General features: G+C 38.7%; 2 protein-coding genes across 23 annotated transcripts in view; one reads left to right on the forward strand and one right to left on the reverse strand.

Moving 5' to 3' along the window:
• Positions 1 to 4,704, forward strand: part of LOC125623739 (uncharacterized) — an 87,465-nt gene extending 82,761 nt beyond the window's left edge. For both annotated transcript variants that reach the window (XM_048823554.2, XM_075120745.1), the window contains exon 7: positions 1,562 to 4,704. In XM_048823554.2, coding sequence (XP_048679511.2) covers positions 1,562 to 1,671 — 110 coding nt within the window. In that variant the 3' untranslated portion in view covers positions 1,672 to 4,704. The remainder of the gene's footprint in view (positions 1 to 1,561) is intronic.
• Positions 1 to 18,228, reverse strand: part of MSI2 (musashi RNA binding protein 2) — a 383,853-nt gene that overhangs the window by 2,359 nt on the left and 363,266 nt on the right. For 16 of the 21 annotated variants that reach the window (XM_048823532.2, XM_048823540.2, XM_048823542.2 and 13 more), the window contains 3 exons: positions 7,770 to 7,978; positions 5,934 to 6,011; positions 1 to 2,313 (listed from right to left, as the gene is read on the reverse strand). The exon at positions 1 to 2,313 is cut by the window's left edge and continues 2,359 nt beyond it. In XM_048823532.2, coding sequence (XP_048679489.1) covers positions 5,970 to 6,011; positions 7,770 to 7,978 — 251 coding nt within the window. In that variant the 3' untranslated portion in view covers positions 1 to 2,313; positions 5,934 to 5,969. The remainder of the gene's footprint in view (positions 2,314 to 5,933; positions 6,012 to 7,769; positions 7,979 to 18,228) is intronic. The other 5 variants (XM_075120743.1, XM_048823547.2, XM_048823536.2 and 2 more) reach the window with 2 other exon arrangements.

Genomic DNA, 18,228 nt, shown 5'->3' on the forward strand with positions numbered 1-18,228 from the left:
TCACTACACTAGCATCAGGACAGCACTCTTACAAGATAGCCATTTTATACACTATTAACATACAACAATGATCAACAAAGAATATTCTATGAGGTGATAGGGAATGGAGAGGAAAAACAAATGGTAGTACAGTACGTCATCAACATTGACAAAATATTAATAAAAAATTCCCTGACTTATACATTGGATCTCAGGGAATTTGGTTTGTTTTTTTTATTATTTTTATTTTTTAAAGAACTGTTATTTTATTACTTGATCAAGTCTCAATATTTAAAAAGCGTCCAGCATTTTGCTTAAACCTGGTTGTTCTGAAATAAGAAAAAAAAAACAAAACAAAAAACCTAACCTATTACACAAAAAAAGCATGATTTCATTTTTAAAAAATAAGAAAAACAAGGTTTTTTCCATTCAGATAGCATTACGATGCCTTGTTTTTTTTTTTAAAGATGCCTTGCTCTACCTGGTCTATTGAATGTCTACATTAGTCTACTTGTTAGTAAAATTTACAAAAATAGGAGTGCAGCAGCTCTTTTTAACAAATGTCGCATTCAGTGTCTTATACTGGCTGTACCTAAAGTACCAAATTTATAAACGTAACAATTTAAAAAAATATTAATAAAACTTGTCAATATTACGTTAAAAAAAGAAGAAATATATCCATACTACAGTATGTTCTTAATGCCACCTACCATGTTGTACTTCTATTTTGCTGTTGCAGGCCTATTTACCAATATTAAAAAAATTAAATTAAAAAATATCCTTCATAAGTTTCCTCCCCCAACAGAGGACCATATATATAACAGCCAAATATTAAACATGTGCAAATAGGAAACTGTCAGTTTTTCTCCCTACCAGTCACAGTGCAATGATGTTTTATACTTTTTTAATTCTGTTTACATCTACAATAAATTAAAATCTTCTGTCACTTCTAGGGTGATACTTGTAGCACTGAGGTATTCCAAACAAACAAACAATAAAAAGGTTGCTTTCCTAATTTGTTAATATAGAAAATAATGGATAAAAGGTATAATGCAAGCTTTAACACTGCTCTTCCTATGGCATGTTAGACACTGAAGAGGAATCTCTTCTCTGTCAGAGCTTTATAGGACATACAGAGCAGCTGAAATGACTGGACAGCAAGTTGATCTAATTTAAAATAATGACTAATAAAGGTGTGCTTCAAACTTTAAATACTTTAAATATTAAAATTGTAGCTTCTTTTTCAGTCTTGGGAAAAAGCCGTTCTTAAATTAAAAAATATAACTAAACTGTTACCTTTTAAGCTGTGCACATATGACTAGTTAATATGCTGGTATGACGCTAGTACAGTTATAAGGTCTAACACACCTACAGAGCAAGCTAAACAGTGTTAATCTAACTCTTATGGGCCAGCTCCGGCAGTTGATCTAAACGTTTAAAACTTTTTTTCTTCCATTTAGTAGAGAAACTGCCTTAGACTGACTCCATCACAAAAATATTTTGTATTTCTCTTTCTCTTTCTTAGTAGTTTATATGTAGTTAATGGAATTGTATTTACAGTGTTTGTTTTTTTTTTTTTCAGAATTCACAATTTCAAAAAACCTTATATCACCTCTTTCAACCAAAAAAAGCACTTATAGAAAAAGAAGGACACAAAAAATTTTGCAGTCCTTACCTTATTGCCGAAAATAGATATAATTAGGTTAACAAAGATGTCACAAATCAAAAGAACGGCTAGAGATCCTGCTACTCAGCTCCCATGCAATGCAAACGAGAAACTTGACTTCAGCCCACCCGCTGCTCTTGCTCTACTTCTAATTCAGTGTGTGCTAAAATTCCACCTGAAAAGTTTTTACAGTTTCAGAATTGGTACCAAAAGACTGAGACTCATGTTACCATCTCAGCATCCTTTAAGCAACAACTACATAAAACAAAAGTAAAAAGGAGGGAAAAGAAAAGAAAACCCCTTAATATAAACAGTTACACGATGGTTAGGCTTTTACTAGATACACAAATTAGAACTACATGACTATGAGCGTATGTCAAATGCTATGAAAAAATGTGATTCAAACAGATTTAAGAGGGGGGGAACCCATCAAGAAAATAAAACAAAAGAGAAATGGATTATATATACATATTTTAAAAGCTGTTTTTATAGTACAGCAGATTCATGAGATGATGAGAGAGATTTTAAACAACCTAAGTCCATCGAGTGCCACCTCCAGTTTATTTATGGTATTGGTGATGATGTAGTGCTCAAAGTCTGATGATATCACCTGAACATGGGACCATTCAGAAACTTCGCCCTGTCTTGCCTGGACATCCAGATATACTCTATAAAGGATAAAAAGAACACATAACATAACCACATTTTTTGAGAGTAACAGAAGTTCCCAAATCTAGAGGAGTTCCCACGGGGTTTATTATGGACCTCTTATGAGTAAATAGCTCAGTGGAATTCCTGTGCAGGTCATTGTATGTTGTTTTGATCTACTTTGTGCAATTAGTGCCACACAGTATAAACTTGACATATAATAGACCTGACCCAGGGATATGCTGAGGACCAGTAGCTCTTGTTGAAGTCACAGGGAGCTCAGTACCTTTCAGTATCAGACCCACTATTAATAATATGTAATATCACTTAAATACAAAAAGGTGAACAGAAATAGTCTAAACATGACCTATTCAGTTTATGTAAATAGCAGGTGATGTTGGCAAAAGGCATGGCAAAGGGCCAATGCATGGGAACTGTGCAAAATTTTTAATATCAAAATGAGAAGCGTACTTAAAATTTAATACCTGTGTTTTGGGCCATAATCTATTCTAAATCACCTGGTGTAAATCCAGAGTGACATAATTGAAGTTTATGGGGTTACTCTAGAATGAAAAGCATAGCTTAAATTCTGCTCTGCTATCGATCTTCTCTTTCAAATACATTTACAAAGGTAAAGTAAATACCTCGGTGTCAAATTCAGTGCTCGTTTCACGAGCTCCTTTTGTACTTTTACAGGGTGGTTTTGGTTTGTTTGTTTTTTGTTCACTAATATTTGGGAACAATAAAATACTACTAGATTCATCAGAAGTACTGGAAAATCTCCTTATGCACCAGTCACACTACTGAGTTTACATAGCTTTATAACATGCATATTCTAAAATTGTTAAAGTACTTGCTAGATGGTGGTAACTTTTAAATGGGTACATTTCAACAGTAGTGATTACTTTTATAAGTGGATGTGTAACACCTAACTCACTGATCCTGCAGACACTTACGTATGTCAGTAATCCAACTGACTGCAACAGGACTATTCTTCTATGTCAATTTTTGCAGGATTGGGACAGAGGGGGGTAATTATTATTTAAACTTCACTACAGAAATGATTTTAATTATGACAAATATAAAAAACCCACCCCTGCAATTGAGGGTGCGATATCTACAGTGCAGGAAGGGGTGTGATTTGCATCTTGTCTCGATGTACTCTAGGGCAGTGCCTCTCAACCTTTCCAGACGACTGGACCCCTTTTGGGAGTCTGATTTGTCTGGCATCCCCCCAAGTTTCACCTCACTTAAAAACGACTTGCTTACAAAATCAGACATAAAGTATCACACAGCACACTTACTGAAAAATTGCCAACTCTCATTTTTACCATATATTATAAATTGATTGGAATATAAATATTGTACTTACATTTCAGTGTCTAGTCTATAGAGCAGTATAAACAAGTCATTGTCTGTATGAAATTTTAGTTTGTACTGACTTTGTTAGTGCTTTTTATGTAGCCTGTTGTAAAAGCAGGCAAATGGCTGAGAACCGCTGCTCTAGCGAGCTTGCTAAAAATAAGCAGGTGGATTTCAGCATGGGCTGCACAAGCGAGTATGTAACTAGGCAGGTTTGTGCCGCAGTGTCCTCGCTTTAGTGAGCTAGCTCGAGGTACGTCTGCAAAAGCTGCAAATCACACCTGTGGCTACAGAGCAGGGGGGCCTGAGTTGTATTCCAGCAGGAGGAAGATGAAGGACATGCTGGCAGACCTGAAAGCTTGCACACTTAAGAGTATGCAGAACGGCTGGACCTTGACATGAAATTCACTACAATTCATTTGAAGTAATGTAATTTTTGAAGACCCTGTTTGAAAACTATCACATCCCATCTCAGTATCAAGATGAGATTTTTGCTTTAGAGAAAGTCCTCTGCATGTGGAGAACCACCATATTAGCAGATCCTTGTAAGCTGGAGCAGTGGAGCCCGCCCACAGATGGAAGAGGAAACCATAGTGAGATAAGTGGAAGTATATTTTGGGAGGCACTGTCACAATTACAAATTTCAAACTCAGTAGTCCTTGAGAAATTAATCATAGGGACAACGCCCCCCACCCAATCAATTTTAATTAGTAATGAGCAGTGTTAACAGCTATTTCTGTTTGTAAGTCATTAATGATTGCACTTGTAACACTGGCCAGTAAATAATGGTTACAGCTTGATGTGCTGTGGTAGGTTTAAGATGATTGCAATATATTAATTTTGTTAACATTTCCTGTTTTGCGGCATTATTAGTTCAAATTACTGTTTTGTTAAAATCCCCAACATGCTTTGAAGTGCACAGCTTGTTTTTATGAAGGATACTTGGACACAATAATAATGAAGCATTATAAACCAATTACTGTGTGTGTATACAAACACTATAATGTCACCCAAAATAACTAGGATTAAAAATGAGTGCTTATAATTTTTATGGGGAGAGTAAAATGTATATTTTGTGGACCAAATTAGTTTAGTTTAGGAAACATTCTTAAAAATTTAAAATACACATTTATGCTAAAATGCAGGAGATACACATGACCATTTCTTGTCATACATTAAAGGAGATCATAACATAGTAATATTTATAAACTGATGAATGTACCATCTCTATTAGATACAAAAATCATGCAGCCCAGCATCAATGGGCATTTTGTGGGGTGATCATGGCTTGATGGATAAGGGGTAGGGGGTGGGAGGTTGGTTCTCTTTTTCAAGGTAGGGTGTGTTTTTTTTGGGTTTTTTTTGCATATATTGGTACATATACACATTAAGTACCCTCCACATGTACTGGAACAATACCCCTCCCCTCTGTAATTATGATTTTAATTCCATAGATTTATTTGAAATTTAAAATGTGACTGATCAGATTTATTCCTAGCTAAGAATCAATAGAAATAAAATTTGACATTTAAATTTATTTTGTATCCATATAGAAAAATGTAAACTACAAAGGTAAACACATGGTTTAATAGGTATAACTTTTGTATTGACTGACTTTTTAATTTACACTATTAGAGGTATAAGAATATTCATTTGCAAAAATGAATATGCCAAAAGGCCAAACAATTTTTTAAAAACATGTAATTAACTCAAGCTCAGTTAAAAGGGTAGGAAACTGGCAGTGATCCAAATACTAAAGTAATGCCTTTAATTTAATTTACTTAGGTTTAATTTTTTAATCTAGATAATTGTTCTATGGTTACTAGTAACAATGTTATCTCATAGCTGTAATATTTGGTACAGTACTTAATTATGAATTATGGTTTTCTTTGCAATAAAGCAATGGTGCTCACTTATTTTTAGAAAACTGCATTCATAGCAAATCCCTCATCCTCACAGCAATGCTGCCCACTGACACTTTTTCATTTGTTTCCCCCAAGACTTCTGGAATCATCATTTATTCCTTTGGCTTTCAAAGAATGCAAGCGACTTCTCTAAGCTTAATAAATGTCAAAACACTAACTTTGTTGGGTTCTAGCTCCTGATTCTCTTCCAGTTTCCAACCCACAAGATTGATTTTAAAATAAACAATTGCAAAAAGGAATGATTAGAGGCCAAGGGAAAAAGAAAGTGAAGATCAAAAGGTGTTTTCTTAATTTAAAATATATATGGGAAATACTAGCTTAGCATAAAATACAAATGGTATATATTGTAATACCTCAAAGTGAGATGGCAACCAACCATGTGTAACGTTTCAATGGTATCCATTTGTAAAAGCCGTTGCAATCAAAGGTCCCTAAAATTGTACAATTATTAAGGTCATCAGTGTTCTATACATGGGAACAGATTATTATTTTTTTGGCAAGTAATTATCAAAGGACTTGAAAGACTGTGTTGCCAGCATGAATATGTATTTAAGAAAGCTGTTCTCTGGTCACCACTGACTTGATGTGTTGAATTCTAATCTTACCTTTCCAAGACACTAATCTTCACCCCCCCCCCTCTAAAATTTGGGTTTTTTAAACATTAGGATTAGTAAATGGACAATGTTAAAAAAATAAAGAATAAAAAAGACCCCCATTTTCTCGATAAGGTTATGGGGGGAGAGGAGGAATTAAGAGGCTGCCAATCTGCACGTCAGAGAGAAAATACTTTCTTAAAAAATGACAGTACAGACAAAACAGGATGCCAAATGCATTATTATTATTATTTGACAATCAGGACATTCAGAGGTCAAAGTGTGTAAGTTTTCAAGAACAAACAGGTCTTTTTCTTTAGGCGAAAAGTGGAAACGAGGGGTGTAGTAAGTGGTGATAGATGGCAGTTTAAATTGACGTAGCTCTTGGCAGAATAATAATAATCCACATTTCATAGCACAACTGATCCTAAGAGATTGTCAAGATACGTAAGTGACCTTATGATGGGAATGGAATTGAACAAGAATTCAGAACATTAGGGCACAACTAGAAGGCTGCAAAAAGGTATTTCAAAAATACGATGAAAACCACGTTCGTTAATTTCAGGAGCTTTGTCTGCACCACATTTTCCCTCCCAACCAATTTGGCTAAAATATTAACATTACTCTCACCTTTGGTTCTGAGTAATCTTTTGAAACGGCTCTCTACAGCTAAGATGGAAAACAAACAATGAAAAAATCTCATTGTTTGCTTACAATTTTTTGGGGGGGGAGGGGGGAGCTGATTTCCCATTTCAAAGACTGACAGCCACTAAACAGATTCAAACACATTCATGCTAACGCACAGAGGTAAAACAATACAATCTGAAAAAGAGCATGCAAGTTTGTTAAGTAAATTTCCATTGCCTACATTAGTTAGATGGTAGAACCATGAAAATATTTCCCATTGACTTGAGAAAAAAAACAGTAGAGACTTACTTGTGACCTTCCAATTTCAAGAAATGTTAGCAATAAACTAGTTATCAACATGTTGAGCACACATCATCTCAGGCTAACTTTCCTTCTTTGATTCCATACAGAGGCCTCAATTCTGCAAACACTTGTGAACGTACTTAACGTTAAGCATGTAAATAGTCCTATGGACATGAGTAGGACTATTCACCTGTTTTAAATTAAGGACATGCATGTTTGCAGAACTGGAGATGCTAAAGCAAAGGCCCACTTTCTCTTCAATAGAGATAAAGAATTGGGGCATTATATGCCGTTCGGTGCCTCAGCCTAAAATATTTGTTCTACAGAAAGAGAGAGACTTAAATTGAAAATGAACAGAAATTTTAAGCATTTTTTAAAATATTACAGTTTAAAGTATGTCAAATCTCTAATAGAGGAGTAGGGGGTCACACAAGCCTTTTCAATTCCGCTTATAATTCAAGTGCCAGGGCCGTGGAGTGTGCCGTTTTGAAACAAGTCTATGAGTAAATTGAGCAAGTTAGATAGAACAGTATCACCAAATGGCAAAAGGCTACATGAGCAGTGCACAGCACAGTTCATTTTTAATTAAAAAAAAAATCTCTACAAAAAATTCCTGAACTAAATTCAAATTACCCAAGTGGAGAAGGGAAAGAAACGGTTACTTACAGCGATTCCATGGCCAAAGCCAGAGCCTGGCTGAGGGCTGGCAGCACTTATGTAATTACCAACACCGGAGTCCTGACTGGCTGTACCGTAGAGGTCTGCGACTGGACCTGGGCTGTTAGCCCCTGGAAATCCTCCTGGCCGGGCTGGATTGGAGCCTGCCGGGGAAGCGGGTGCGCCAAAATTCGGTTGAGCACTGTAGCTATTCAAGACTGGTGTGCAGAGAATAAAGCTGGGTATGAGGCCAGAAGCCTAGCATGCAGAGTTATTATAAAGCCAAACACTAGAATAAACAGCCTAGGCCCAACTTCTAACACTTAACCAAGGCCATGCGATAGGAGAGCAAGTACTGAATAATAGTCAGCCCATACTACTAAGAAGCTTGGAGCTCCAAATATATATAGATAGAGATATATATATATATATATAAAAACAATCATTCAACACACTACTGCAACCAGAGACTGTAGGTGCTCATTTTCACCAAATTATCACATACTATATAGATATTTTTCAACATCTGATTTGATGCTCATGCAGTAGTAACAAGTTTTCTAGATCTGGGCACGTCGAGACAGCATTCACATCCCATGCAAACTACAAAGGAACTAGTTTTAGACTACACATTGTGTTAATATTGATATTAAAATGTTGACAGCAAATAAAGCAAATCACATCTAGTAAAATCATTTTTGGATCCATTCAAAACTTTACCAAACCTCCCCCTCCCCCGCCCTTTTATCTGTAAGCTACATAAAGATTTCAATGACTAAAAGGTTTGGTTTGTTAAAAAAAATGATATGGAATGGAACATTTTGGAGTAACTTTTCTTTTTAATTGTTATGAGGGAGATTTTTTTTTGTTCCTTAGATTTGGAGAGCAAGGACCTCCCTCTGTCTCCAAAACTGCACAAAATAAGTAAGTGAAGATCAAAACCAAAAAAGAATTCCATAGGATCTATGGCACTCACCTCCTTAAGGGGAAGTAAAAGAAATTTAATTTTTTGAAGTCGGAAAAAGATGCTAACGGATAAATTTGGATCTTTAAGCATGTTAGATGATCAGATTTTGGCATTTCTCACAATCACTCTGGAATGTAAAATTTATGAGTAAAAGACTTGAATGCAAAGAGAAATGTTAGCAGGCTAGGAAGACTCAAATGGAAATAGGTTTATCTTGCAGCAAGCTATGTTACTTCCAAGGTCCTTACAGAATTGCATAGAAACATGCCTGTATGCACCATAAAGCCCACCTATTCTCATAGCATCCCCTTGAAAGCCAGATAAAGTTAGTGTATATATACACACATGTATTTTAAACTGCTCACAGTTGGTTTCAGTTTCCCTCACTTAATTAGACTAGACTGAACAAGATGGCTTGCAAATAAATAAGCACAGTGAAAGGACAAATAAATCAAAAAGATATGTAGTCTGGCAAGGCCTCAATTAAATAAACCTTAGTTATAATTCTATTTGTAACAGCTAGTGAGGTTTGAGTTATCAATTCTGAAGAGGCGGGTATTTAAACACCTTTTTAAAAAACCCTAAATATAGCAGATGGAATCCACGCCATGACCTGAAGAGACCTGTCCTTCTCAAATTTAATTGCACAGGCTGTTCCACCTAGTTATAGAGAGACAGACAGACCTAAAAGTGAAATTAAACACTGCACAGTCATACCCAACCTTTCATTATCTCTGAATTAGTAGTATAAAGTAGCTATTAGAAACAGGTCCAGGCTACAAAATTTTGTATTTCCCCGAAGTTCAAGGCTACACAGCTTTAGGGTTTTGGCCTCTCTCTTTTTACTGAGTCTCCTGCAGACTATCATAGAATCATAGAAGATTAGGGTTGGAAGAGACGTCAGGAGGTCATCTAGTCCAACCCCCTGCTCAAAGCAGGACCAACACCAACTAAATCATCCCAGCCAGGGTTTTGTCAAGACAGGCCTTAAAAACCTCTAAGGATGGACATTCCACCACCTCCCTAGGTAATCCATCCCAGTGCTTCACTACCCTCCCAGTGAAATAGTGTTTCCTAATATCCAACCTAGACCTCCCCCACTGCAATTTGAGACCATTAGTCCTCGTTCTGTCATCTGCCACCACTGAGAACAGCCGAGCTCCATCCTCTTTGGAACCCCCCTTCAGGTAGGAGAGGAAGTTAGGAGTTAAACAGGGGGTGAGTGAAGTGTGGCAGCTTCTGGTCACCCTCTCCCTGTAATTTTCAGGTAAGAACTGAGCTGATCAATTGCAGGTTTTTATTGCCGATGAAATGTAAGAGTGAGCAAGTCCTATTTCTCTGTCAAGAGACACCCAAGAAAAAATGATAGTCCTACTCTAAGAATCTTTCCAATGAACAAAATGGGCTTTGGATCCGCTCCATGTTAAAAATGTATACGCAAATTTGGTACAGCCAACATAGCCTTCAGCATCCCACACTGTGGGAGTCTTAAGTCCATTGAGACACGATCATTCAGGATTTCCCATTATGCCACTGGCTCAGAATTGAGCAATCTTTCACTGGAGTTAAATACTCAACCAGATCAATTAACCAGCAAAAGTAAAATGGCAACCAATGGCTTTGCACTGGTCGGAAAGTCCATTTTACAAAACAAATTGTGCACTGTGGCTCTTTTTAACTGGTAACAGGAGGAAGTAAGTAGGTCATCTAATTCAGCAAGTTAAAAGAAATAAGGCAAGAGAGAGTAAACAGATTATTTTGGAACACGCTGGCAAACAAAGCACAATTTTTTAATATTAAAGATTAAATGTCAAGATAACATTTGGCCTTCTCACTCAGGAAGAAAAATATCCAGCTGAGATATTCAAAAGCCCTTTATTATCTTGCTCTAGCACACTCTTTTTTCTGGTTCAATTAAATGGATACAGGTTTTCCTGCCAAGTCACACAGAAAACTTGGTTTGCCCAGTTGAGCAAATCCATGGGCCTCTAACAGATCCACGGGAGGGAAAGAAACCATTTTAAATTTCCTTCATGCTGATTTGCAAAGAATGGGGACAGGGCCTTTACGGAGGAGGACATAAGGACACACATTCCTTAGAAACAAACTATGCCAGAAGGAAAAAATTAACCGTCTGCAGGGTAGATAAACAAATAACCCCAAACAGTCCAACCATCAGCCAAAGGTCACAAGAGTGGGCTAGTGGCGAACCTTAAAAAATAACACTGCTGAGTTTTAAGAGAGTTCCCAGTCTTGTTCCATCCTAGCACTGGCATCAATGACACAAACAATTGTACTGTCATTTCTGTCATTTGCTTTTAATTCTCATACTGAAACATATGCATGTGTGTAGGGGAGGAAAGGGTTTACAAAGTGTCTATTATTACGAAAGACACCACAGTCTGACTAGCGGTACAGGTTTTGACTGTAATGTGTCTTCATGATGTGGACAATAGATACGCTCTGTGTGATGGTGTGTTACTGCATTGGCCAGCTCTTCTAAATAAAGGTAATTTTGAAGACTCCATTTCAGAACACGATTTGCTGGGAAAACCCAAGGTCATAACAATGTCAAGAAGAAGTAGCAATCCCCAGAGAACACAGGGCAGATTATACAAATATGCCAAGGGTTTAATTAAAAACAAACAAAAACAAAAAATATTCACAAAATAGGCCAAATTTCTCCCTAATGTAACTCACTGAAGTCAATGGAGGTGACACCTGGGCTGAACAGGTCCCTCTGTTTTCAATATTAATTTCAAGATACAATGATAAAATTACACCAACAACGACCAGTTTCTAGAGAGTTGTGCAGTATTCTAGCATGGCTGTTCTGCTCTACAGCTGTGTCAAAATCCATAAGATGAGAGAAGCTAGAAATGGAAATGACCAGATCAGAGCATCTAGCTTTCTACATGTGCAGAATAGAGACCTCCCAACAGAAGAAATCACATATCCATCTAATGCTGTGCTGCATGTGTAGGGGAGTAGGAGAAACACACATTTCAAAGCTTCAAATATTTTTGCTTACTTAAAATATATTTGAAAGGATGAAGTATTGAGGAGGCGGAGCTGGCAGATCTGGATACTGATGCTTACAGCATATATCCACAAAAAGAAAAGGAGTACGTGTGGCACCTTAGAGACTAACAAATTTATTAGAGCATGAGCCTTCGTGAGCTACAGCTCACTTAATGCATCCGATGAAGTGAGCTGTAGCTCACAAAAGCTTATGCTCTAATAAATTTGTTAGTCTCTAAGGTGCCACACGTACTCCTTTTCTTTTTGGGGATACAGACTAACACAGCTGCTACTCTGAAACCTAGCATATATCCAGTGTTTACTGAAGAAGCAACTGTGTAAGCCTCATAAAACACCACCTCAAGTCTAACAGGAGCAGCAATATGGGCTAGATCCTCAGCTAGTGGAAATCAGAAACACTCCATTACTTTCAGTGGAGCCATATTGATTTACACAGCTGAGGGTATGGGACAGATCTTTTGGGACAGTAAGAATGGCAAGCCATCTCAAGCAGAGACTTCTCCTTAGATAACTCCCTAACGCTGATGGATTATATTGAGGTTGTCTTTTGGTACCCATTGTGGTAAACTAAAAGTGGAATAGAGCTAAGGACACTCATTTGTTCTCCCTGGGATCAAACTGAGGGAGCTCTGGAATGTGAGTTAGATGGAAACAAATTCCCCTTGTTAAAATAAAATAATCATAACGTACAGTGGCATGCCATTTGTAGTGAATTCCACAAAAGAGCAGCTCTGTTTATCGTCATGAATGAAAACCCCATTTCAGTGCACTGCCCTGTGCAAAATGTAACCCTGATATTGAGAAATGAAGTTGTTCTGTGCAAATATAACTAAAAATAACAATACTAGAAAAGGATTTTACTATGCACAGAGCAAGGAGAAGAGGGGATGGAATATGAGTATCCCTTAGGTATTTACCATCCTGCATGGGAGATAAAATGGGAACACAAAAGATCTCAAAGGCAGATTTCCCACGTTCACTGGAGTTGCTGACTGACGCCAATACGCTGCTAATAGTAGCACAAATCATTTAGCGATAAGTGGCTATAACCCCACAACCAATAATATATGCATACACGACAGCATCCAGGGTAAAATCATTCAATTTGCAACTGCAAAACTTATAGGTGGATGACAAGAAAACACTTGCTTTAGTGGTTTCCCGAAAGGAAGAGAGAAAACTAAAAGCCACCAAACAGATTTCTAAAAGCGAGACTCATCTCCCCCCATCTCCATTAAAAACACTGGGAATGTTGGTTTTCATACATCCAAGAAGTTGATGGCAACTATTTATTCAACTATCCTTCTGATTGTGGGTATGTAATATAAGAACAAGATAACTTGATATTCAGTGGATAGAAAATTAACACTACACACAGACCACAGAACTGACTACAAGAAAAATGTGCCCGCTGATCCATTATCTGGTAAATGTACTCTCTGGGTATAGAATGTTCAGGTTCCTATGTGAGCTTGGCCTGCAAAATAGCTGGTTGTAGAAATTTTATAGAAGTGTCTGGAAGCTTTTATAGAGCTGACACTTCGCTCTAGACCCAATAAAGGAAATAGGAAAACTCTCATAATTGCTAGAAGACTAAACACTTTGCAAAAAGCCATATTTTAAGGATTCACTCACCCATGATGAGCTGCTAAATATCTGCCTTCTTGAAATATTAGTACCCAAATTCAGCTAGATCTAGAGCTAGTTTTAAGGCAGATTTGAAACAACAGCAATGACCGTGACTGACTTCTCTGATCTGAAAAAAGTGATGTGTTTTGTTAAGATATACAGCACTTTAAAAAAATCTTGTCTAATACAAACCTGTGAATAAGTGGACTCAGATTTTAAAAGAAAAAGCCAAAAAACTTGAAATTGTTTCATGCCAGAAAATACAGTGAGGTGTTTTGGGGCCATATTTTTATTTAAAAGTTTCCAATTGTCACCTCAACCACAGGGAAAAGTGAAAGCTGGTCAGAGGTACTTCTGGTTTTAGTTTAGGGAAACCAGAGAGCGTTGAAGAGCCACATCTTTCAATGGAGTTCCAATCTGAAAAGAAAAGGAGACAGACTCTGCTCGGAATTATACCCTGTAGGCAGAATCAGGTCCAGGTTACGGGAGAGAAGAGTTGGAAGTGAGTTTTGCTGACCTAAAGGTAGGGGACTATTGTTTTCCGATATCATTTTTGGCTGTAGGTCCATGGAGATCAAGAATTAGGTGTTATCCATTTTCCCCTTCCACCCAAGGCACCAACCAGCTGATGCAAGTCTCTACTTAGCTCAGCACAAAATCACTGTCTGATGACTCAGCATTAAACATGGGCAGGCACAGTTAACTTCCTCCACTGCTAGGGATTTTATTGTACTTGTGAAGTCTTGTTGATCAGGCCCCACATTTTCCACGTCTTAAAAAGTTTGGGTCCAATTTACTAACCTATTGCACATCATGAAACCATTCTGCACAGAACATTTCACCGCAGTAGAACTTCAGCCTAATAACTCAAACCTTCGAGTTTCTCATATGCAGAATTTGTGGTCCCAGTCTTTACCAGCAGATACTGTACCAGAGTAGGGTCAAGAGAGATGTGGGAAAGATTGTATGCATCTGTGGTTCATATCTCAGCACAACCCAGGGGTCCTCAGAATACAACCATGAGGATCTTCTAGATTTCCTCAGATCCAGCCACTCCTTGCCAGTGGTATCTTACCCTGAGGGTCAGATGGTCCAGTGCCTAGAGCAGCTGTAATCGAGGGGCAGGATCCATCAGATGTGTCAGAGAACGGGAAACAGAGATTGTTTGTTCAATATGTGCTTTGACTTAGCTGTGTGTCTTGTTACAGCCCATCTGGCTGTGCTCTGATCATTCACCGTGTCTAGTTAATTTTCACCTGTACTTGAAGTTTTGCCTGTTGGCTGAATTTGGCACCAATTCACTGTCCAGCCTACAGGGGGCAGGGCAAAATTTTTTTACCTCCTGTCTTACGAGGCGCATGCTGACGGTGGTTATTTTCAGTCTAGGCCCAGTGCAAAAGGAAAGACTAACTTGAAACTATCTTTTCCCTCCTCCAATCCACATACCCATCCATGACATTCTACACAGTAGCTGCCCTTCTCCTGACTTCCTCCAGAACCCTGTCAGCTCTGCTTCTTAGTTGCTCAACGGGATGGGTGCTAACAGGCCGAACATGCTCCCTCTGCAGCACTTTCAGTATTCATGGTCCTACTACGACAGAGCAGAGGTCAGGCTGACTTGGGAAATTCTACCCCACATGCTATTTGCAAAGGGAAAGCAACGCTTCTCTGTCAGCGGAGCAGAAGGGTCAGCGCATCAGTATCTCAAGGGAGCTAAGAGGGATGGAGAATGTATCATGGGGACCGGATTGAGAGGAATATTGGGGTAGACAAGACAACAAAGTCCCAATATGAGTAACACCCCCCAGAAAGGTGGCAAAGCCTCCGTGATGGAAAAGGAGAAAGGAAAAAGGATGCAAAAATTGAAATGATAATAACGTATGAGTTCTCACATCAGGAGCTGAGCAACCTGCATTAGGGACACTATTTTTAATGATGATTTGTATTACACTAGTCCCCAGAGACTCCAAGCAAAAATCAGGGTCCATTGTGCAATGCACTCTATAGATACAGGAAGAGATTACAGTCTAACTCGATCAAACAGGCAATCAGAATTATTATCCCCATTTTACAGATTGGGAACTGAGGCACAGAAAGATTAAGTGACTTGCCCAAATTCATATAGGGAGTCTGTGACAGAGCTGGGAATTGATCCCAGGTCTCATACTAAGTGTCTTAATCACAAAGCCATCCTTCCTCTCGTAGTTTTCCTGTTTAATTGTGACTGTTGGTATTTATTATTTGTATTTGTTGACTTTTTCTATCACAGTGCAATTATAAGGAAAGGGCTGGATGTCGCTGAAATATGACTGGGTATTAAAAATGATCTGTAGGTCTGTACTGTACCAGGAAGCCCTGGAATAAGCCAGTTCAATTTTGTGATCATGAACTTTTATGAAGTAAAGGTAAAACAATATTTTTCAAACAAACAAACAACCAGAAAAGCTTGAACAAAAAGTGATTGATGACTATTTGGGGGCTGCTTTTAAATTGAGGTTGTAGGGGTTGATGACTGAGAAGGGGATGGGAAGAACCTATTGGTAAGAGACAACGTAATCTCTAGTTTTATTAAACAGTGGAACTAACTTTCTGTCAAAGGCAGCCTGCTAAGCTCTGTACAGCTCTCAAATGAGTCTCCATTGGGAAACCACAAAGCACAAAACATCTGTTTCAAATTTCACTCTTGGAAACAGCAATATTACACAATCACATCCAGTCTGGGCATAAGCTAGTACTCAGAACAGATCTGGGTCTGTCAACCCCAGGTTACACAAAGGACCAACCAGAACCACATGAAAAAAAACAGCTACAAAAATTATGGGACTTGCAAGCATCCAACTCCCAAGTTGTGAGGTTAGTTTGTAAGACCCCTGGTTCTTAGATCTTGTCGGCATGCAGAGTTGTCCTGGTTTAGCTACAGGTGTGATTTTAAGCTGATGTGGATAAACTGGTTCACACCCCTGTGTGGACATGCTCATTTCAGTTTAAATCAGCAGAGGTTATTAACCTTTTTCTTTCTGAGCCGCCCCACATGCTATAAAAACTCCAGGCCTCACTTGTTCCACAACAATTGTTTTTCTGCATATAAAAGCCAGGGTCGGCGTTAAGAGGGCCCTTGTGTTAAGCAAGCAGGGCAACTTTCCAGGGCCCCATGCCACTGGGGACCTGCAAATCTAAGTTGATCAGCTTCAGCCCGGGTGGCAAGGCTTGGGGTCTTGGGCTTCAGTGCCGCGTGGTGGGGCTTCAGCTTTCTGCTCTGGGCCCCAGGGAGTCTAACACTGGCCCTCCTTGGGGACCTCCTGAAACCTGCTCGTGGCCCCCCAGTGGACCCTGGACCCCTGGTTGAGAACTGCTGGAATATAGCATGCTTCACTTCTTGTACTCAGTTATTGGGGAGTCTTGCCAGGCACTGTTAAACAGTGGCCACTTTTCACCAGAGGTGGCCACACTCCTGCGATTCATCCCTGTGCACTGTACAACTGCACAGTTTATTGTACAATTCATGGAGCTAAATCTCCAAAGCTCCCTAGGATGCATTTGGTGCTACAGAAATACAAATTCATCATCATTACATTCCCTCCTGATGTATCCTCAATGATTTCCACATTCCTGCATGAATATCCATAGAAACTAGTCTTTTTACTGAAATAATAATGTAGGAGAATTTTAAAAACTCCAATAACTTCAGGACAGTTTTTTTTATGAATAGGATTTTACCATTACATCATCCTTGTTCCCCTTTAAAGAAGCTTTTTTAACCAACTCTTAATGTGCATGTAACATACTTTTCAAAGTGTGGTTCTCCCAACACCTGATTTACATGAAGGAGCCAATAGTGGGAGCTCACATAATAATCCTAGCAGTTCAAGACATACTAAGAAGGTGGAAACTCATAATGCTACAAAATATTCTGCTGGGAGCAATGACAGGGAGAAAGCCGAGGCTAGCTTATCTGGTGCTTTGTCCTATGAACTGCCATGTTAACACAGAGCCTGCTCGCAAATTAATCCAGTGTTGGACAAGAAAGGTCACCACTGAAAGATAAACTCTTTTTCGATAAAGTGTTGAGAAATTTCTAAGTCATGACTCATTATGACATTTGCCTTAGCATATGGTGCATTACTCTAAGGGGGATTCAGAATGCCTCTCTGGGAGGGAACGGAAAGGGCATTAGTTAAAGCATGACCAAGTTGGGCAAATAAATGCCACCCGACTCAACTCAGCTCATCCAAATTCAATTCATACAAAGAAGTGGGAGGGGGAAATATTGGGGTTACTTACCTGTAAGTGGAGGTTCTTTGTGATGTGTGGTCCCTATCTGAATTTCACATGTGGGTACACATGTACACCACGCGCCTGAGTGGGGAATTCTTTTTAAAAGCATAGTCCATTAGCCCACTCACGTGCCGTGAGGCAGACCAAGACCTCTCTCGTTTCCCATTCTTACTGCAGTCCAAACAATCCACAGCAAAGGGGACAGAGGGCAAGTAGTGGAATACATATAGGGATCACCCATCTCAAAGAACCTTCAATTACAGGTAAGTAACCTCCATGTCTTCTTCAAGAGATGGTCTCTCTGTGTATCCCACACATGGGATATTAGCAAGCAGTAATCAAACAGGAGGTGGGTGCGAGGACATAGAAGTGAAAACTGACTGTAGTACTGCTGTCCCCAAAGCTGGATCTGCGGTGGATGCCTGGACCAGAGCGTAATGTCTCATGAAGGTATGCAGAGAGCTCCAAGTAGCTGCCCTACACGTCTCTAGTAGGGGAAGTCTCTCAGAGATGCAGCTGAAGCAGCTTTCCCTGTGGTGGAATGTGCCCTCACCC

Source organism: Caretta caretta, chromosome 17 (assembly GCF_965140235.1).
Source record: "Caretta caretta isolate rCarCar2 chromosome 17, rCarCar1.hap1, whole genome shotgun sequence".
Taxonomy (NCBI): Eukaryota; Metazoa; Chordata; order Testudines; family Cheloniidae; genus Caretta; species Caretta caretta.